This window comes from Glandiceps talaboti, chromosome 19 (genome assembly GCF_964340395.1).
Source record: "Glandiceps talaboti chromosome 19, keGlaTala1.1, whole genome shotgun sequence".
Taxonomy (NCBI): domain Eukaryota; kingdom Metazoa; phylum Hemichordata; class Enteropneusta; family Spengelidae; genus Glandiceps; species Glandiceps talaboti.
Window position 1 is genome coordinate 1090609 of NC_135567.1, and position 26048 is coordinate 1116656.

Consider the following 26048-nt stretch of genomic DNA (forward strand, 5'->3'; position numbering starts at 1 on the left):
AGTAATGTTATAGTATTGTACTATACTTATCTATTATAGTAATGTTACAGTATTGTACTACACTTATCTATTATAGTAATGTTATAGTATTGTATTACACTTATCTATTATAGTAATGTTACAGTACTGTATTACACTTATCTATTATAGTAATGTTACAGTACTGTATTACACTTATCTATTATAGTAATGTTACAGTATTGTACTATACTTATCTATTATAGTAATGTAACAGTACTGTATTACACTTATCTATTATAGTAATGTTATAGTATTGTACTATACTTATCTATTATAGTAATGTTTACAGTACTGATTACACTTATCTATTATAGTAATGTTATAGTACTGTACTACACTTATCTACTATAGTAATGTTATAGTATTGTACTACACTTATCTATTATAGTAATGTTACAGTATTGTATTACACTTATCTATTATAGTAATGTTATAGTATTGTATTACACTTATCTATTATAGTAATGTTACAGTACTGTACTACACTTATCTATTATAGTAATGTTATAGTACTGTACTACACTTATCTATTATAGTAATGTTATAGTATTGTATTACACTTATCTATTATAGTAATGTTATAGTACTGTACTACACTTATCTATTATAGTAATGTTATAGTATTGTACTACACTTATCTATTATAGTAATGTTACAGTACTGTACTACACTTATCTATTATAGTAATGTTATAGTACTGTACTACACTTATCTATTATAGTAATGTTATAGTATTGTACTACACTTATCTATTATAGTAATGTATAGTATTGTACTACACTTATCTATTATAGTAATGTTACAGTACTGTACTACACTTATCTATTATAGTAATGTTATAGTACTGTACTACACTTATCTATTATAGTAATGTTATAGTACTGTACTACACTTATCTATTATAGTAATGTTATAGTACTGTACTACACTTATCTATTATAGTAATGTTACAGTACTGTATTACACTTATCTATTATAGTAATGTTATAGTACTGTACTACACTTATCTATTATAGTAATGTTATAGTACTGTACTACACTTATCTATTATAGTAATGTTATAGTACTGTACTACACTTATCTATTATAGTAATGTTATAGTACTGTACTACACTTATCTATTATAGTAATGTTATAGTACTGTACTACACTTATCTATTATAGTAATGTTATAGTATTGTACTACACTTATCTATTATAGTAATGTTACAGTACTGTATTACACTTATCTATTATAGTGATGTTACAGTACTGTACTACACTTATCTACTATACTAATGTTACAGTACTGTATTACACTTATCTATTATAGTAATGTTACAGTACTGTATTACACTTATCTATTATAGTAATGTTACAGTACTGTACTACACTTATCTATTATAGTAATGTTATAGTACTGTATTACACTTATCTATTATAGTAATGTTATAGTACTGTATTACACTTATCTATTATAGTAATGTTATAGTACTGTACTACACTTATCTATTATAGTAATGTTATAGTACTGTATTACACTTATCTATTATAGTAATGTTATAGTACTGTACTACACTTATCTATTATAGTAATGTTATAGTACTGTATTACACTTATCTATTATAGTAATGTTACAGTACTGTACTACACTTATCTATTATAGTAATGTTATAGTACTGTACTACACTTATCTATTATAGTAATGTTATAGTACTGTATTACACTTATCTATTATAGTAATGTTATAGTACTGTATTACACTTATCTATTATAGTAATGTTATAGTACTGTATTACACTTATCTATTACAGTGATGTTACAGTACTGTACTACACTTATCTATTATAGTAATGTTATAGTACTGTACTACACTTATCTATTATAGTAATGTTATAGTACTGTATTACACTTATCTATTATAGTAATGTTATAGTACTGTATTACACTTATCTATTATAGTAATGTTACAGTATTGTATTACACTTATCTATTATAGTAATGTTATAGTACTGTACTACACTTATCTATTATAGTAATGTTATAGTATTGTACTACACTTATCTATTATAGTAATGTTATAGTATTGTACTACACTTATCTATTATAGTAATGTTACAGTACTGTACTACACTTATCTATTATAGTAATGTTGTAGTATTGTACTACACTTATCTATTATAGTAATGTTACAGTACTGTACTACACTTATCTATTATAGTAATGTTGTAGTATTGTACTACACTTATCTATTATAGTAATGTTACAGTACTGTATTACACTTATCTAATATAGTAATGTTATAGTACTGTATTACACTTATCTATTATAGTAATGTTATAGTACTGTATTACACTTATCTATTATAGTAATGTTATAGTACTGTATTACACTTATCTATTATAGTAATGTTATAGTACTGTACTACACTTATCTATTATAGTAATGTTATAGTACTGTATTACACTTATCTATTATAGTAATGTTATAGTACTGTATTACACTTATCTATTATAGTAATGTTACAGTATGTATTACACTTATCTATTATAGTAATGTTATAGTACTGTACTACACTTATCTATTATAGTAATGTTATAGTATTGTACTACACTTATCTATTATAGTAATGTTATAGTATTGTACTACACTTATCTATTATAGTAATGTTATAGTACTGTATTACACTTATCTATTATAGTAATGTTATAGTACTGTATTACACTTATCTATTATAGTAATGTTATAGTACTGTATTACACTTATCTATTATAGTAATGTTATAGTACTGTACTACACTTATCTATTATAGTAATGTTATAGTACTGTACTACACTTATCTATTATAGTAATGTTATAGTACTGTATTACACTTATCTATTATAGTAATGTTACAGTATTGTACTATACTTATCTATTATAGTAATGTTGTAGTATTGTATTACACTTATCTATTATAGTAATGTTACAGTATTGTACTACACTTATCTATTATAGTAATGTTATAGTACTGTATTACACTTATCTATTATAGTAATGTTATAGTATTGTACTATACTTATCTATATAGTAATGTTGTAGTATTGTATTACACTTATCTATTATAGTAATGTTACAGTACTGTACTACACTTATATATTATAGTAATGTTATAGTACTGTATTACACTTATCGATTATAGTAATGTTATAGTACTGTACTATACTTATCTATTATAGTAATATTACAGTATTGTATTACACTTATCTATTATAGTAATATTACAGTACTGTATTACACTTATCTATTATAGTAATGTTACAGTACTGTATTACACTTATCTATTATAGTAATGTTATAGTATTGTATTACACTTATCTATTATAGTAATGTTATAGTACTGTACTACACTTATCTATTATAGTAATGTTATAGTATTGTATTACACTTATCTATTATAGTAATGTTGTAGTATTGTATTACACTTATCTATTATAGTAATGTTATAGTATTGTATTACACTTATCTATTATAGTAATGTTATAGTACTGTATTACACTTATCTATTATAGTAATGTTGTAGTATTGTACTACACTTATCTATTATAGTAATGTTACGGTATTGTACTACACTTATCTACTATAGTAATGTTACAGTATTGTATTACACTTATCTACTATAGTAATGTTACAGTACTGTACTACACTTATCTATTATAGTAATGTTATAGTACTGTATTACACTTATCTACTATAGTAATGTTATAGTACTGTACTACACTTATCTATTATAGTAATGTTATAGTACTGTACTACACTTATCTATTATAGTAATGTTACAGTACTGTACTACACTTATCTATTATAGTAATGTTACGGTACTGTACTACACTTATCTATTATAGTAATGTTACAGTATTGTACTACACTTATCTACTATAGTAATGTTATAGTACTGTACTACACTTATCTATTATAGTAATATTACAGTATTGTATTACACTTATCTATTATAGTAATATTACAGTACTGTACTACACTTATCTATTATAGTAATGTTACGGTACTGTACTACACTTATCTATTATAGTAATGTTACAGTATTGTACTACACTTATCTATTATAGTAATGTTATAGTACTGTACTACACTTATCTATTATAGTAATGTTGTAGTATTGTATTACACTTATCTATTATAGTAATGTTATAGTACTGTACTACACTTATCTACTATAGTAATGTTACAGTACTGTATTACACTTATCTATTATAGTAATGTTACAGTATTGTACTACACTTATCTATTATAGTAATGTTACAGTACTGTATTACACTTATCTATTATAGTAATGTTATAGTATTGTACTACACTTATCTATTATAGTAATGTTACAGTATTGTACTACACTTATCTACTATAGTAATGTTACAGTACTGTACTACACTTATCTATTATAGTAATGTTACGGTACTGTACTACACTTATCTATTACAGTGATGTTACAGTACTGTACTATACTTATCTACTATAGTAATGTTATAGTACTGTACTACACTTATCTATTATAGTAATGTTATAGTACTGTACTACACTTATCTATTATAGTAATGTTATAGTACTGTACTACACTTATCTATTATAGTAATGTTATAGTATTGTACTACACTTATCTATTATAGTAATGTTATAGTACTGTACTACACTTATCTATTATAGTAATGTTACAGTACTGTACTACACTTATCTATTATAGTAATGTTACAGTATTGTATTACACTTATCTATTATAGTAATGTTACAGTACTGTACTATACTTATCTATTATAGTAATGTTACAGTATTGTATTACACTTATCTATTATAGTAATGTTATAGTATTGTATTACACTTATCTATTATAGTAATGTTATAGTACTGTATTACACTTATCTATTATAGTAATGTTACAGTACTGTATTACACTTATCTATTACAGTGATGTTACAGTACTGTACTATACTTATCTATTATAGTAATGTTACGGTACTGTACTACACTTATCTATTATAGTAATGTTACAGTACTGTACTACACTTATCTATTACAGTGATGTTACAGTATTGTACTACACTTATCTATTATAGTAATGTTACGGTACTGTACTACACTTATCTATTATAGTAATGTTACAGTACTGTATTACACTTATCTATTACAGTGATGTTACAGTACTGTACTACACTTATCTATTATAGTAATGTTACGGTACTGTACTACACTTATCTACTATAGTAATGTTATAGTACTGTATTACACTTATCTATTACAGTGATGTTACAGTACTGTACTACACTTATCTATTATAGTAATGTTACGGTACTGTACTACACTTATCTATTATAGTAATGTTACAGTATTGTATTACACTTATCTATTATAGTAATGTTACAGTATTGTACTACACTTATCTATTATAGTAATGTTACAGTATTGTATTACACTTATCTATTATAGTAATGTTACAGTATTGTATTACACTTATCTATTATAGTAATGTTACAGTATTGTATTACACTTATCTATTATAGTAATGTTATAGTACTGTATTACACTTATCTATTATAGTAATGTTACAGTACTGTATTACACTTATCTATTACAGTGATGTTACAGTACTGTACTACACTTATCTATTATAGTAATGTTACGGTACTGTACTACACTTATCTACTATAGTAATATTACAGTACTGTATTACACTTATCTATTATAGTAATGTTATAGTATTGTACTACACTTATCTACTATAGTAATGTTATAGTATTGTATTACACTTATCTATTATAGTAATATTACAGTACTGTACTACACTTATCTATTACAGTGATGTTACAGTACTGTACTACACTTATCTACTATAGTAATGTTATAGTACTGTACTACACTTATCTATTATAGTAATGTTATAGTACTGTATTACACTTATCTATTATAGTAATGTTATAGTACTGTACTACACTTATCTATTATAGTAATGTTACAGTACTGTACTACACTTATCTATTATAGTAATGTTACGGTACTGTACTACACTTATCTATTATAGTAATGTTACAGTATTGTACTACACTTATCTACTATAGTAATGTTATAGTACTGTACTACACTTATCTATTATAGTAATATTACAGTATTGTATTACACTTATCTATTATAGTAATATTACAGTACTGTACTACACTTATCTATTATAGTAATGTTACGGTACTGTACTACACTTATCTATTATAGTAATGTTACAGTATTGTACTACACTTATCTATTATAGTAATGTTATAGTACTGTACTACACTTATCTATTATAGTAATGTTGTAGTATTGTATTACACTTATCTATTATAGTAATGTTATAGTACTGTACTACACTTATCTATTATAGTAATGTTACAGTACTGTACTACACTTATCTATTATAGTAATGTTACAGTACTGTACTACACTTATCTATTATAGTAATGTTATAGTATTGTACTACACTTATCTATTATAGTAATGTTACAGTACTGTACTACACTTATCTATTATAGTAATGTTATAGTATTGTATTACACTTATCTATTATAGTAATGTTATAGTACTGTACTACACTTATCTATTATAGTAATGTTATAGTACTGTACTACACTTATCTACTATAGTAATGTTACAGTACTGTATTACACTTATCTATTATAGTAATGTTACAGTATTGTACTACACTTATCTATTATAGTAATGTTACAGTACTGTATTACACTTATCTATTATAGTAATGTTATAGTATTGTACTACACTTATCTATTATAGTAATGTTACAGTATTGTACTACACTTATCTACTATAGTAATGTTACAGTACTGTACTACACTTATCTATTATAGTAATGTTACGGTACTGTACTACACTTATCTATTACAGTGATGTTACAGTACTGTACTATACTTATCTACTATAGTAATGTTATAGTACTGTACTACACTTATCTATTATAGTAATGTTATAGTACTGTACTACACTTATCTATTATAGTAATGTTATAGTACTGTACTACACTTATCTATTATAGTAATGTTATAGTATTGTACTACACTTATCTATTATAGTAATGTTATAGTACTGTACTACACTTATCTATTATAGTAATGTTACAGTACTGTACTACACTTATCTATTATAGTAATGTTACAGTATTGTATTACACTTATCTATTATAGTAATGTTACAGTACTGTACTATACTTATCTATTATAGTAATGTTACAGTATTGTATTACACTTATCTATTATAGTAATGTTATAGTATTGTATTACACTTATCTATTATAGTAATGTTATAGTACTGTATTACACTTATCTATTATAGTAATGTTACAGTACTGTATTACACTTATCTATTACAGTGATGTTACAGTACTGTACTATACTTATCTATTATAGTAATGTTACGGTACTGTACTACACTTATCTATTATAGTAATGTTACAGTACTGTACTACACTTATCTATTACAGTGATGTTACAGTATTGTACTACACTTATCTATTATAGTAATGTTACGGTACTGTACTACACTTATCTATTATAGTAATGTTACAGTACTGTATTACACTTATCTATTACAGTGATGTTACAGTACTGTACTACACTTATCTATTATAGTAATGTTACGGTACTGTACTACACTTATCTACTATAGTAATGTTATAGTACTGTATTACACTTATCTATTACAGTGATGTTACAGTACTGTACTACACTTATCTATTATAGTAATGTTACGGTACTGTACTACACTTATCTATTATAGTAATGTTACAGTATTGTATTACACTTATCTATTATAGTAATGTTACAGTATTGTACTACACTTATCTATTATAGTAATGTTACAGTATTGTATTACACTTATCTATTATAGTAATGTTACAGTATTGTATTACACTTATCTATTATAGTAATGTTACAGTATTGTATTACACTTATCTATTATAGTAATGTTATAGTACTGTATTACACTTATCTATTATAGTAATGTTACAGTACTGTATTACACTTATCTATTACAGTGATGTTACAGTACTGTACTACACTTATCTATTATAGTAATGTTACGGTACTGTACTACACTTATCTACTATAGTAATATTACAGTACTGTATTACACTTATCTATTATAGTAATGTTATAGTATTGTACTACACTTATCTACTATAGTAATGTTATAGTATTGTATTACACTTATCTATTATAGTAATATTACAGTACTGTACTACACTTATCTATTACAGTGATGTTACAGTACTGTACTACACTTATCTACTATAGTAATGTTATAGTACTGTACTACACTTATCTATTATAGTAATGTTATAGTACTGTATTACACTTATCTATTATAGTAATGTTACGGTACTGTACTACACTTATCTATTATAGTAATGTTACAGTACTGTATTACACTTATCTATTACAGTGATGTTACAGTACTGTACTACACTTATCTATTATAGTAATGTTACGGTACTGTACTACACTTATCTACTATAGTAATGTTATAGTACTGTATTACACTTATCTATTACAGTGATGTTACAGTACTGTACTACACTTATCTATTATAGTAATGTTACGGTACTGTACTACACTTATCTATTATAGTAATGTTACAGTATTGTATTACACTTATCTATTATAGTAATGTTACAGTATTGTACTACACTTATCTATTATAGTAATGTTACAGTATTGTATTACACTTATCTATTATAGTAATGTTACAGTATTGTATTACACTTATCTATTATAGTAATGTTACAGTATTGTATTACACTTATCTATTATAGTAATGTTATAGTACTGTATTACACTTATCTATTATAGTAATGTTACAGTACTGTATTACACTTATCTATTACAGTGATGTTACAGTACTGTACTACACTTATCTATTATAGTAATGTTACGGTACTGTACTACACTTATCTACTATAGTAATATTACAGTACTGTATTACACTTATCTATTATAGTAATGTTATAGTATTGTACTACACTTATCTACTATAGTAATGTTATAGTATTGTATTACACTTATCTATTATAGTAATATTACAGTACTGTACTACACTTATCTATTACAGTGATGTTACAGTACTGTACTACACTTATCTACTATAGTAATGTTATAGTACTGTACTACACTTATCTATTATAGTAATGTTATAGTACTGTATTACACTTATCTATTATAGTAATGTTATAGTACTGTACTACACTTATCTATTATAGTAATGTTACAGTACTGTACTACACTTATCTATTATAGTAATGTTACGGTACTGTACTACACTTATCTATTATAGTAATGTTACAGTATTGTACTACACTTATCTACTATAGTAATGTTATAGTACTGTACTACACTTATCTATTATAGTAATATTACAGTATTGTATTACACTTATCTATTATAGTAATATTACAGTACTGTACTACACTTATCTATTATAGTAATGTTACGGTACTGTACTACACTTATCTATTATAGTAATGTTACAGTATTGTACTACACTTATCTATTATAGTAATGTTATAGTACTGTACTACACTTATCTATTATAGTAATGTTGTAGTATTGTATTACACTTATCTATTATAGTAATGTTATAGTACTGTACTACACTTATCTACTATAGTAATGTTACAGTACTGTATTACACTTATCTATTATAGTAATGTTACAGTATTGTACTACACTTATCTATTATAGTAATGTTACAGTACTGTATTACACTTATCTATTATAGTAATGTTATAGTATTGTACTACACTTATCTATTATAGTAATGTTACAGTATTGTACTACACTTATCTACTATAGTAATGTTACAGTACTGTACTACACTTATCTATTATAGTAATGTTACGGTACTGTACTACACTTATCTATTACAGTGATGTTACAGTACTGTACTATACTTATCTACTATAGTAATGTTATAGTACTGTACTACACTTATCTATTATAGTAATGTTATAGTACTGTACTACACTTATCTATTATAGTAATGTTATAGTACTGTACTACACTTATCTATTATAGTAATGTTATAGTATTGTACTACACTTATCTATTATAGTAATGTTATAGTACTGTACTACACTTATCTATTATAGTAATGTTACAGTACTGTACTACACTTATCTATTATAGTAATGTTACAGTATTGTATTACACTTATCTATTATAGTAATGTTACAGTACTGTACTATACTTATCTATTATAGTAATGTTACAGTATTGTATTACACTTATCTATTATAGTAATGTTATAGTATTGTATTACACTTATCTATTATAGTAATGTTATAGTACTGTATTACACTTATCTATTATAGTAATGTTACAGTACTGTATTACACTTATCTATTACAGTGATGTTACAGTACTGTACTATACTTATCTATTATAGTAATGTTACGGTACTGTACTACACTTATCTATTATAGTAATGTTACAGTACTGTACTACACTTATCTATTACAGTGATGTTACAGTATTGTACTACACTTATCTATTATAGTAATGTTACGGTACTGTACTACACTTATCTATTATAGTAATGTTACAGTACTGTATTACACTTATCTATTACAGTGATGTTACAGTACTGTACTACACTTATCTATTATAGTAATGTTACGGTACTGTACTACACTTATCTACTATAGTAATGTTATAGTACTGTATTACACTTATCTATTACAGTGATGTTACAGTACTGTACTACACTTATCTATTATAGTAATGTTACGGTACTGTACTACACTTATCTATTATAGTAATGTTACAGTATTGTATTACACTTATCTATTATAGTAATGTTACAGTATTGTACTACACTTATCTATTATAGTAATGTTACAGTATTGTATTACACTTATCTATTATAGTAATGTTACAGTATTGTATTACACTTATCTATTATAGTAATGTTACAGTATTGTATTACACTTATCTATTATAGTAATGTTATAGTACTGTATTACACTTATCTATTATAGTAATGTTACAGTACTGTATTACACTTATCTATTACAGTGATGTTACAGTACTGTACTACACTTATCTATTATAGTAATGTTACGGTACTGTACTACACTTATCTACTATAGTAATATTACAGTACTGTATTACACTTATCTATTATAGTAATGTTATAGTATTGTACTACACTTATCTACTATAGTAATGTTATAGTATTGTATTACACTTATCTATTATAGTAATATTACAGTACTGTACTACACTTATCTATTACAGTGATGTTACAGTACTGTACTACACTTATCTACTATAGTAATGTTATAGTACTGTACTACACTTATCTATTATAGTAATGTTATAGTACTGTATTACACTTATCTATTATAGTAATGTTATAGTACTGTACTACACTTATCTACTATAGTAATATTACAGTATTGTATTACACTTATCTACTATAGTAATGTTATAGTACTGTATTACACTTATCTACTATAGTAATGTTATAGTACTGTATTACACTTATCTATTATAGTAATGTTACAGTACTGTATTACACTTATCTACTATAGTAATGTTACAGTACTATATTACACTTATCTACTATAGTAATGTTATAGTACTGTATTACACTTATCTATTATAGTAATGTTATAGTACTGTACTACACTTATCTACTATAGTAATGTTATAGTACTGTATTACACTAATCTATTATAGTAATATTACAGTATTGTATTACACTTATCTATTATAGTAATGTTATAGTACTGTACTACACTTATCTATTATAGTAATGTTACAGTACTGTACTACACTTATCTATTATAGTAATGTTATAGTACTGTACTACACTTATCTACTATAGTAATGTTACAGTACTGTACTACACTTATCTATTATAGTAATATTACAGTATTGTATTACACTTATCTATTACAGTGATGTTACAGTACTGTATTACACTTATCTATTATAGTAATGTTATAGTACTGTATTACACTTATCTATTATAGTAATGTTATAGTACTGTATTACACTTATCTACTATAGTAATGTTATAGTACTGTACTACACTTATCTATTATAGTAATGTTATAGTACTGTATTACACTTATCTATTACAGTGATGTTACAGTACTGTACTATACTTATCTACTATAGTAATGTTACAGTATTGTACTACACTTATCTATTATAGTAATGTTACAGTATTGTATTACACTTATCTATTATAGTAATGTTATAGTACTGTATTACACTTATCTATTATAGTAATGTTACAGTACTGTATTACACTTATCTATTACAGTGATGTTACAGTACTGTACTACACTTATCTATTATAGTAATGTTACGGTACTGTACTACACTTATCTACTATAGTAATATTACAGTACTGTATTACACTTATCTATTATAGTAATGTTATAGTATTGTACTACACTTATCTACTATAGTAATGTTATAGTATTGTATTACACTTATCTATTATAGTAATATTACAGTACTGTACTACACTTATCTATTACAGTGATGTTACAGTACTGTACTACACTTATCTACTATAGTAATGTTATAGTACTGTACTACACTTATCTATTATAGTAATGTTATAGTACTGTATTACACTTATCTATTATAGTAATGTTATAGTACTGTACTACACTTATCTACTATAGTAATATTACAGTATTGTATTACACTTATCTACTATAGTAATGTTATAGTACTGTATTACACTTATCTACTATAGTAATGTTATAGTACTGTATTACACTTATCTATTATAGTAATGTTACAGTACTGTATTACACTTATCTACTATAGTAATGTTACAGTACTATATTACACTTATCTACTATAGTAATGTTATAGTACTGTATTACACTTATCTATTATAGTAATGTTATAGTACTGTACTACACTTATCTACTATAGTAATGTTATAGTACTGTATTACACTAATCTATTATAGTAATATTACAGTATTGTATTACACTTATCTATTATAGTAATGTTATAGTACTGTACTACACTTATCTATTATAGTAATGTTACAGTACTGTACTACACTTATCTATTATAGTAATGTTATAGTACTGTACTACACTTATCTACTATAGTAATGTTACAGTACTGTACTACACTTATCTATTATAGTAATATTACAGTATTGTATTACACTTATCTATTACAGTGATGTTACAGTACTGTATTACACTTATCTATTATAGTAATGTTATAGTACTGTATTACACTTATCTATTATAGTAATGTTATAGTACTGTATTACACTTATCTACTATAGTAATGTTATAGTACTGTACTACACTTATCTATTATAGTAATGTTATAGTACTGTATTACACTTATCTATTACAGTGATGTTACAGTACTGTACTATACTTATCTACTATAGTAATGTTACAGTATTGTACTACACTTATCTATTATAGTAATGTTACAGTACTGTACTACACTTATCTATTATAGTAATGTTATAGTACTGTACTACACTTATCTATTATAGTAATGTTATAGTACTGTATTACACTTATCTATTATAGTAATGTTATAGTACTGTATTACACTTATCTACTATAGTAATGTTATAGTACTGTATTACACTTATCTATTATAGTAATGTTACAGTACTGTATTACACTTATCTATTACAGTGATGTTACAGTACTGTACTACACTTATCTATTATAGTAATGTTACAGTACTGTACTACACTTATCTATTATAGTAATGTTATAGTACTGTACTACACTTATCTATTATAGTAATGTTACAGTACTGTACTACACTTATCTATTATAGTAATGTTATAGTACTGTACTACACTTATCTATTATAGTAATGTTACAGTACTGTACTACACTTATCTATTATAGTAATGTTACAGTACTGTACTACACTTATCTATTATAGTAATGTTACAGTACTGTACTACACTTATCTATTATAGTAATGTTACAGTACTGTATTACACTTATCTATTATAGTAATGTTACAGTACTGTACTACACTTATCTATTATAGTAATGTTACAGTACTGTACTACACTTATCTATTATAGTAATGTTACAGTACTGTACTACACTTATCTATTATAGTAATGTTATAGTACTGTACTACACTTATCTATTATAGTAATGTTACAGTACTGTACTACACTTATCTATTATAGTAATGTTACAGTACTGTACTACACTTATCTATTATAGTAATGTTATAGTACTGTACTACACTTATCTATTATAGTAATGTTACAGTACTGTACTACACTTATCTATTATAGTAATGTTATAGTACTGTACTACACTTATCTACTATAGTAATGTTACAGTACTGTATTACACTTATCTATTATAGTAATGTTATAGTACTGTATTACACTTATCTACTATAGTAATGTTATAGTACTGTAATACACTTATCTATTATAGTAATATTACAGTACTGTACTACACTTATCTATTATAGTAATGTTATAGTACTGTATTACACTTATCTACTATAGTAATATTACAGTACTGTATTACACTTATCTATTATAGTAATGTTATAGTACTGTACTACACTTATCTACTATAGTAATATTACAGTACTGTATTACACTTATCTATTATAGTAATGTTACAGTACTGTATTAAACTTATCTATTATAGTAATGTTACAGTATTGTACTACACTTATCTATTATAGTAATGTTACAGTATTGTACTACACTTATCTATTATAGTAATGTTACAGTACTGTATTACACTTATCTATTATAGTAATGTTATAGTACTGTACTATACTTATCTACTATAGTAATGTTATAGTACTGTACTACACTTATCTATTATAGTAATGTTATAGTACTGTATTACACTTATCTATTATAGTAATATTACAGTATTGTACTACACTTATCTATTATAGTAATATTACAGTATTGTACTACACTTATCTATTATAGTAATGTTACAGTACTGTATTACACTCACCTATTACAGTGATGTTACAGTACTGTACTATACTTATCTACTATAGTAATGTTATAGTACTGTACTACACTTATCAAAAGTACTTACCTTATCCGCTTTGTACTCTTTTGTCTTGTTAACCTGTGTTACAATATTCAAATATTTCATGTAGTACAGATAGGACTTCTCATCATCTCCATTCTTAAGTTCATCTTCTGCTGCCTTGAACACTTTAGAGGCAGACTGACAATAACTGTAATGTAAAATGATTGACAATAACTGTAATGTTACATGATTGACAATAACTGTAATGTTACATGATTGATAATAACTGTAATGTTACATGATTGACAATAACTGTAATGTAAAATACAAAATGTAGAATGCAACAGAAGCAGGGACATACAAAATATAGAATACAACAGAAGCAGGGACATACAAAATATAGAATACAGCAGAAGCAGGGACATATAAAATATAGAATACAACAGAAGCAGGGACATACAAAATATAGAATACAACAGAAGCAGGGACATACAAAATATAGAATACAACAGAAAGAGGGACATACAAAATATAGAATACAACAGAAGCAGGGACATACAAAATATAGAATGCAACAGAAGCAGGGACATACAAAATATAGAATGCAACAGAAGCAGGGACATACAAAATATAGAATGCAACAGAAGCAGGGACATACAAAATATAGAATGCAACAGAAGCAGGGACATACAAAATATAGAATACAACAGAAGCAGGGACATACAAAATATAGAATACAACAGAAGCAGGGACATACAAAATATAGAATGCAACAGAAGCAGGGACATACAAAATATAGAATACAACAGAAAGAGGGACATACAAAATATAGAATACAATAGAAGCAGGGACATACAAAATATAGAATACAACAGAAGCAGGGACATACAAAATATAGAATACAACAGAAGCAGGGACATACAAAATATAGAATACAACAGAAGCAGGGACATATAAAATATAGAATACAACAGAAGCAGGAACATACAAAATATAGAATACAACAGAAGCAGGGACATACAAAATATAGAATACAACAGAAGCAGGGACATACAAAATATAGAATACAACAGAAAGAGGGACATACCAAATATAGAATACAACAGAAGCAGGGACATACAAAATATAGAATGCAACAGAAGCAGGGACATACAAAATATAGAATGCAACAGAAGCAGGGACATACAAAATATAGAATGCAACAGAAGCAGGGACATACAAAATATAGAATGCAACAGAAGCAGGGACATACAAAATAAAGAATACAACAGAAGCAGGGACATACAAAATATAGAATACAACAGAAGCAGGGACATACAAAATATAGAATGCAACAGAAGCAGGGACATACAAAATATAGAATGCAACAGAAGCAGGGACATACAAAATATAGAATACAACAGAAAGAGGGACATACAAAATATAGAATACAATAGAAGCAGGGACATACAAAATATAGAATACAACAGAAGCAGGGACATACAAAATATAGAATACAACAGAAGCAGGGACATACAAAATATAGAATACAACAGAAGCAGGGACATATAAAATATAGAATACAACAGAAGCAGGAACATACAAAATATAGAATACAACAGAAGCAGGGACATACAAAATATAGAATACAACAGAAGCAGGGACATACAAAATATAGAATGCAACAGAAGCAGGGACATACAAAATATAGAATACAACAGAAGCAGGGACATACAAAATATAGAATACAACAGAAAGAGGGACATACAAAATATAGAATACAACAGAAGCAGGGACATACAAAATATAGAATACAACAGAAGCAGGGACATACAAAATATAGAATACAACAGAAACAGGGACATACAAAATATAGAATACAACAGAAGCAGGGACATATAAAATATAGAATACAGCAGAAGCAGGGACATACAAAATATAGAATACAACAGAAGCAGGGACATATAAAATATAGAATACAACAGAAGCAGGGACATACAAAATATAGAATACAACAGAAGCAGGGACATACAAAATATAGAATGCAACAGAAGCAGGGACATACAAAATATAGAATACAACAGAAAGAGGGACATACAAAATATAGAATACAATAGAAGCAGGGACATACAAAATATAGAATACAACAGAAGCAGGGACATACAAAATATAGAATACAACAGAAGCAGGGACATACAAAATATAGAATACAACAGAAGCAGGGACATATAAAATATAGAATACAACAGAAGCAGGAACATACAAAATATAGAATACAACAGAAGCAGGGACATACAAAATATAGAATACAACAGAAGCAGGGACATACAAAATATAGAATACAACAGAAAGAGGGACATACCAAATATAGAATACAACAGAAGCAGGGACATACAAAATATAGAATGCAACAGAAGCAGGGACATACAAAATATAGAATGCAACAGAAGCAGGGACATACAAAATATAGAATGCAACAGAAGCAGGGACATACAAAATATAGAATGCAACAGAAGCAGGGACATACAAAATATAGAATACAACAGAAGCAGGGACATACAAAATATAGAATACAACAGAAGCAGGGACATACAAAATATAGAATGCAACAGAAGCAGGGACATACAAAATATAGAATGCAACAGAAGCAGGGACATACAAAATATAGAATACAACAGAAAGAGGGACATACAAAATATAGAATACAATAGAAGCAGGGACATACAAAATATAGAATACAACAGAAGCAGGGACATACAAAATATAGAATACAACAGAAGCAGGGACATACAAAATATAGAATACAACAGAAGCAGGGACATATAAAATATAGAATACAACAGAAGCAGGAACATACAAAATATAGAATACAACAGAAGCAGGGACATACAAAATATAGAATACAACAGAAGCAGGGACATACAAAATATAGAATGCAACAGAAGCAGGGACATACAAAATATAGAATACAACAGAAGCAGGGACATACAAAATATAGAATACAACAGAAAGAGGGACATACAAAATATAGAATACAACAGAAGCAGGGACATACAAAATATAGAATACAACAGAAGCAGGGACATACAAAATATAGAATACAACAGAAACAGGGACATACAAAATATAGAATACAACAGAAGCAGGGACATATAAAATATAGAATACAGCAGAAGCAGGGACATACAAAATATAGAATACAACAGAAGCAGGGACATATAAAATATAGAATACAACAGAAGCAGGGACATACAAAATATAGAATACAACAGAAAGAGGGACATACAAAATATAGAATACAACAGAAGCAGGGACATACAAAATATAGAATACAACAGAAGCAGGGACATACAAAATATAGAATACAACAGAAAGAGGGACATACAAAATATAGAATGCAACAGAAGCAGGGACATACAAAATATAGAATGCAACAGAAGCAGGGACATACAAAATATAGAATGCAACAGAAGCAGGGACATACAAAATATAGAATACAACAGAAGCAGGGACATACAAAATATAGAATACAACAGAAGCAGGGACATATAAAATATAGAATACAACAGAAGCAGGGACATACAAAATATAGAATACAACAGAAGCAGGGACATACAAAATATAGAATGCAACAGAAGCAGGGACATACAAAATATAGAATACAACAGAAAGAGGGACATACAAAATATAGAATACAACAGAAGCAGGGACATACAAAATATAGAATACAATAGAAGCAGGGACATACAAAATATAGAATACAACAGAAAGAGGGACATACAAAATATAGAATGCAACAGAAGCAGGGACATACAAAATATAGAATGCAACAGAAGCAGGGACATACAAAATATAGAATGCAACAGAAGCAGGGACATACAAAATATAGAATACAACAGAAGCAGGGACATACAAAATATAGAATACAACAGAAGCAGGGACATATAAAATATAGAATACAACAGAAGCAGGGACATACAAAATATAGAATGCAACAGAAGCAGGGACATACAAAATATAGAATGCAACAGAAGCAGGGACATACAAAATATAGAATACAACAGAAGCAGGGACATACAAAATATAGAATACAACAGAAGCAGGGACATATAAAATATAGAATACAACAGAAGCAGGGACATACAAAATATAGAATGCAACAGAAGCAGGGACATACAAAATATAGAATGCAACAGAAGCAGGGACATACAAAATAAAGAATACAACAGAAGCAGGGACATACAAAATATAGAATACAACAGAAAGAGGGACATACAAAATATAGAATGCAACAGAAGCAGGGACATACAAAATATAGAATACAACAGAAGCAGGGACATACAAAATATAGAATGCAACAGAAAGAGGGACATACAAAATATAGAATACAGCAGAAGCAGGGACATACAAAATATAGAATACAACAGAAGCAGGGACATACAAAATATAGAATACAACAGAAGCAGGGACATACAAAATATAGAATACAACAGAAGCAGGGACATATAAAATATAGAATACAACAGAAGCAGGGACATATAAAATATAGAATACAACAGAAGCAGGGACATACAAAATATAGAATACAACAGAAGCAGGGACATACAAAATATAGAATGCAACAGAAGCAGGGACATACAAAATATAGAATACAACAGAAGCAGGGACATATAAAATATAGAATACAACAGAAGCAGGGACATACAGTTTATAACCTTCAACTGAAAAATGAGTGCGTCTTGGTTTTGCGTACTGTATTCCATTAAACTAAATGTACAAAAATGTTCGTGATATGCTTTGTTGTTCTAGTTAAGCAAAAATAGCACCCTCTGTGGCAGGGGTTTTATTAATTTTTAAAGTAGGGGGAGAAATGATAATAGTAGGCAGAGAAGTGCATGCATTTTTCCTAAATTTAAATTTTTAAAAGTGCTTTCTGTCCATCTTTTCAAAAATTCACATAATATCATTACTTGGTTCCTATGGCAACTGATGTTCATCAAATGACCACTTTTATTAAACTCAGCATGACAAACTACTCTTTCTAGTGTGGTCAATATGCAAATAAAAAGATTATTATTGTTTTTATAATGCTACTTCTCAGATGCATATGTATGTAACGAAAACATAATTTTCATGTCTTTCATATGTTTCTATGGAAACAACTATTTTATTTTATACAATTTATGTTACAACAGGTGAAAGGTCACGATCCGATCGCGATCATAGCATTAGGATACATCGTGCACCATACATTGACGATGTTACATGTGGTATATGGACATCAGATATGGGACTTTGCTATTTAAGTATCTCTGTGCTTAATTTTTCAAAAAAATTATTTAACTAACTATGGAACGAGAAAAACTGTGATTCCGAGTGCAAGGTTACTTTCAAGGAGTGAATCGTTTGAGACAAGGGACGTTATCAGCTGTTACAACTTTTATAATCCTATTACAGTTGACATTACAAAGAGATTTAGAGATTGTCAACAACCCGACTTGTCTATTGATGAACTCGGGTTATCCGTAGTTTGGTTTTATCGAGGCGTTTCGACATGTTATGTCAATATTTGGAAAAATGATTAACATATTATGGTGAGTTTGGTTACCATGGCCACAGATGTACATAAAATGACCCCCTTTTTTTAACTCAGCACAACAGACTACTCCAAATAGGGTGGTTTATTTTCAAATAAACATTATTATTCAAATTATCATTACTATACATTTATTGAATTATTGAATTATTATGTAGATATAAGTATATATACTAACTGTTTGATTTGCCATCCTTTCACCAGTTTGTGTTCCGCCATCTTGTTCAAGTCTTCTAAACACTTGGCTAAGTGTAACTGTTTTTTCTTTTCAGCTGGCATTTTGTTTTCTATCTGAAACATATATTATACATATCATGTAAACAATTATGAGACTGTACTTAGTGGTTTGATTCAGGTTTTGATAACCCTAGTAACACATGGGTAAAACTGATATACTTGCATACCTTGCAGTTGAAATGTTGTTATAGTCAGGACAGTTGATGGTCCTGGCTTTCAATAGATTCATCTATACAAATCCAGTATATGTTATAGTCAGGACAGTTGATGGTCCTGGCTTTCAATAGATTCATCTATACAAATCCATAGACAGGACAGTTGATGGTCCTGGCTTTCAATAGATTCATCTATACAAATCCATAGACAGGACAGTTGATGGTCCTGGCTTTCAATAGATTCATCTATACAAATCCATAGACAGGACAGTTGATGGTCCTGGCTTTCAATAGATTCATCTATACAAATCCATAGACAGGACAGTTGATGGTCCTGGCTTTCAATAGATTCATCTATACAAATCCATAGACAGGACAGTTGATGGTCCTGGCTTTCAATAGATTCATCTATACAAATCCAGTATATGTAAATTATCCATTGAAATACAAAAATATCAACTTTGTCTCAAGTATGACTTTGTTTACAAAAAGATCAACTTTGTCTCAAGTATGACTTTGTTTACAAAGATCAACTTTGTCTTAAGTATGACTTTGTTTACAAAAAGATCAACTTCTTCTCAACTGTAACTTTGTTTACAATCTTCCATCTATTTACAACATTCTACCGTCATGTGAATACCTGAGGTCAATGATCAGATGGCTTGTGTCAGTACACCAAAGGCATCTCACAGATTCAAATAACAGGTAGGTATATTTTTTGGCCGAGTCTGCTGACAGGCGCCAGTCACCAGGACGTCGTGCTGGAACCCGGCGCCTGTCACCAGCATGACAAGTGTGACCTTTGACCCAGGCTTTTGACATCCCTTACGATGTGTTTCGGCATCAAATACACGTTCTTATTACCTTTGAATAGTTGATTGCTCAAACATTATACTAGTTCTCAAAACTGTTACAGCTATAACTTACGTGTGATAGCTCGTGTTATTTCTAACAACCGGGCGTACACACGTGTACACCATCACGTTAAAGTTATGGCTGCATGCGCATGTACTGGCACGCATATTGACTTGTTGTTCTTATGTAGACGTTTTGTTCTCAACTTGTCATGATACATGTGTACTCATACCACTAAAAGAATGTATACTACAATGTACGATGAAATAAACTGAATCTTTACAACAACAATAACGTTACAAAGCCATATACAACAAAAGGTTGAAACGTATCGGTGAACGTTATGTAACCCTCAGACCACTAGTGTAACCCCAGTCCAATCATGTAAGTTTCACACTTGCTCACGATTTAGTCATGTTTTGAAAGTTCTGTGTATCCAGGGTACGAAGGCAATCACTTTCAAAGGTAACCAGAGCGTGTTTTTCAGTATACATCAAATTGATTCCGTAAAAATCCTGAACCTGTCACCAGCATGTCCACTGTGGCCGAGTCTGCTGACAGGCGCCAGTCACGAGACACTCCGATGGTTTTTACATTCTCTACAATATATTTATCATCTACATGTATACTATTATCATGTATATTGAGATATTAGATAAATACACAAACACACACACACACACAAATACACACGCGAGCACACGCATGCAGACAGATACGCACAGGCGCGCACACACACACACACACACATGCGCGCGGGCACGCACACACACACACACACACACAAATCCACATGCGAGCACACACGCATGCAGACAGATACGCGCACGCACACACACACACACACACACACACACACAATACTATTTTGGGTGATATTGCCCAATATGCAAATTGAGTTATTTTGTGTCCTACAAAACAACTTCCGGGTACACAGCAATGTGATCGTGAGTGTTGTGATCACTTCTTTTACGCGATAACTCGACCCTCCCCTTTTTTATTGTTGGGATAAACTGGGGGCAAAGTGCTAATTCTTCGTCTGATGTACAACAAAGGTAAATAGGGCATGTAAATATATGATTATCTGGCCTTGGAATTATATATGTAGATAATTATCAGGTAACTCAGTATATGTTTAGGACTTCAGTCTCAGAAGGGAGAATTCCGAAATTATATCATATATATGGCCGTATAACTTAGGTGATTAACATTTACAGAACTAGTACATCCGTTGTAAACAGCTATATTTTATATACTTACACTTGATAATGATGGACAATGTTACGATGTGAGGCTAGTGAGGCAAATCAGACGATTCTGAAATAAACTATCCGATCATCTTATGCAGGTCGATACGAGATAGACGACATCGACAGGAGTTAGTACGAACTCAAAATCTCGTCCTGAAACATCGCCAGACTAAATAACGCGTGATTACATTTTCAACCGCTTTACAAGTACTATTTTCGAAACAATACATTGAGAACATAGTGCGGCAATTTATACATACTTACCTAATATATTTTCTATTAAAGGGTTTATTAATATGAATTAGAGAATACGTTAATTATTCTGTAACAACAAGGTGGAATTAATTTTGATATTATATTAAAAATGTACAGCAAAGCAAAAAAATGGGACTTTTTCCCAGGGTTGGCGGAATCATAAAAACGTCCCAACTATGTGCTTCCGGAAATAACAAACACACTTCCGGCGGCTGAAATTTCCTGAAATTTTCACCAGTAAATATTTGGTAATCCGTGCATGTATTGAAACTCCATCTATATACAGGTAAGGCAAGATCATCGAGGTATCATCTGTCCAAAATTAGGCGAATTTAGATGGTTGATAAAAAAGATGCAAGCATGTGTTTAGTACCGTTAGAAGTGCTTCCGGTCGAGACGGGAAACAGAACCCTTTTCAAACTCTCTATGTCCCGTCTGACATGTTCTGTTGCAGTAATGAGCATGTAGCAACGTTTTACATTGTTTGTAACGTCAAAACGAACAGTTATAGCCTAAAATCAGTTACTATGGGTAAGGTGGATTAATTTCGTAGGCTGAGATGGTCTTTATAGTTGATTCAAAGACGTATTCCGCGTACACGAAGCTAAGATTGTCTCGCAACATGTCTATCACTAGTATCTGTCTCGTATGTTAATATTACTACATATCCATGATAAATATTCCATAGTTTCCTCTAGCGTAAAACAATAACACTGTTTTGGAGAGGGAAGACGTTTCGAACCTCGTAGCGTATATATCCAGAACTAGGTGCAATAGTGTTGATAGCAGACTAACTTAAATGCAGTGCTGTAGCGGTTTCGCTACGTCGCTCTCGGTAATACTACACAGTTATACAACAAATCATTTCAACCATAGACCCTCTACAAATGTACGTGGGTGGAGGGTCTATGGTTCAACCGCTACGCATCCCCGTATGTAAGTAAAATGTGTTCAGGATCCTGAACACATTTTAAACAATTTTTGTTCGACAATATCCCTCACCTCTTTGAAAGTCGAGCATATCCCATGTTACTGACTAATACTATAACTACGTCATTCTCGATCAGATTAATGCTTCCTCAGTGTTATTTTCAAGAGGAAATCGTACTATATTCTCGACGTTTCAGCTAACTTTAAAATTCTGTGGACATGTTGACTATACTGTGTGCATGCTCCAAGCACTAGCCCAACATCACAATAAACTGCCAAGTAGGACTCCCATGCAGTGGTTCAGATTATTTGTTGCCGATTTGAACATGCAAATGAACTGGTTCGAGTATTTACGTAGTGAATTTTGGTATTGAAGCTAGGGAATTGACTATTTTTATGCAAAAACCATGGAAGTAATTGCCAAGAGATTTTAGATTGGCCATGCTGGTAGACAGAATTGTAGCTTTGTTTTGGTTTGCAAACCCTGTAAACAATGAAAAGTCGTAAGTCACAACAACATAAAATATGAAATAGAATTAAAAACATTGTAAATGATAATAAAGCTACAATTATTGTAGTCTTGCAGCTAGACATTCTGGCTTTCTTTCGATACTATAAGCAAACGAAGTTTGCAGTGAGGGCTTGCCCGACAGTCTAGCAAATGTCATTTTCAGACCAGACATTCCATTGAGATTACATTAAGCGGTGGATTGGGCCATAGACCCTACACCAACAGGATACGCAACTGCGGCAAACATCAAAGGATGTTTGAATGTTTATAGTACGATGTGTGTTTGGATAAATTAAGATAAACTAACATTTCCTGTCCGCTATCAGAGTTGTTTACACTCACTGTGACTCGGTGACTGTTGCTCGCTATTTGCGTAGTTTTCACTAAATGTTCCGACCATTTCGAAGTTTTCAACTGGTTGAAGACCCCAACAAGATATATAGTATTTTAGGTAAATACATACATCGTCTTTGTCGTGTATATTTTGTTGTTCTATGACATGAAAAGAAGAATTGATTGCGTCAGCTGTCTATTGTTTGCTATCGTTGCTGTATGCTTTGTGTAGAGTTTTTATTCGTCATGATTGTTACCCGATTTCTCTCAGTCAAAAATGATTCCTGAAATTTGGAGTGTATTTATTGATGCTTTGTATCACGTTTTAGTGATCTAGGCTGTTTTTCAATGATTAGCATGTGGCATGCTTTCGTAACTACGTCGAAAATAAACGTAAACATCATATGCGTGGGTCGCCATTTTCCTCTATTGTCGCTGTTGGTATATTCACAGAAAACGATGTATTCGTCAAAAAAAAGTCTTCAAAACGATTTGCTGAGTACTACACTTCAAATTTGTGGTTGCTAGTCGATTGTCTGTGTGGAATTGAAACTTTACACCGTTCTCAGTTGAACCATGACCGAACCAATGGAGAAAATGAGAAATACTCCAAATTTGACTCGAGAGATTGTAATGCCCATATTACTTTTTCTGACTGTGCTCTTTTAGTTTATTTGTAACCCATTTTTTCTTCTTTGAGTTGAGCAGTACGTCTATTTTATGTTCTTGGGCGTAGTACGTCTGCTGATGTGGTGCGTAGGGTTATTAGAATTGCCTAAAAATAAACCGCATTTTAGTAATGTATGAAATTCATAGACTGTAATTTTGATTCACTAAGTGCTTCACAAAAATTGTACTTGAATATGTAAATTCA

The 26048-nt window shown here is 29.2% G+C and overlaps 2 protein-coding genes across 3 annotated transcripts in view; one reads left to right on the forward strand and one right to left on the reverse strand.

Annotated features, from left to right (window-relative positions):
• The window catches only part of LOC144450354 (ubiquitin carboxyl-terminal hydrolase 8-like), a 132934-nt gene extending 112643 nt beyond the window's left edge, over window positions 1-20291 (reverse strand). Inside the window, exons 1-2 of the mRNA XM_078140956.1 lie at window positions 20260-20291; window positions 15137-15281 (exon numbers count right to left, since the gene is read on the reverse strand). Of these exons, the coding sequence (XP_077997082.1) occupies window positions 15137-15281; window positions 20260-20291 (177 nt within the window). The remainder of the gene's footprint in view (window positions 1-15136; window positions 15282-20259) is intronic.
• A 3295-nt stretch (window positions 20292-23586) lies between these two features.
• LOC144450195 (uncharacterized) overlaps window positions 23587-26048 on the forward strand; it is a 60865-nt gene continuing 58403 nt past the window's right edge. The window contains exon 1 of one of the 2 annotated variants that reach the window (XM_078140778.1): window positions 23587-23686. The gene's annotated coding sequence lies outside the window, so the exon portion shown is untranslated. Of the gene's footprint in view, window positions 23687-23891; window positions 23932-26048 lie in introns of those variants that run through there. The other variant, XM_078140779.1, reaches the window with a different exon arrangement.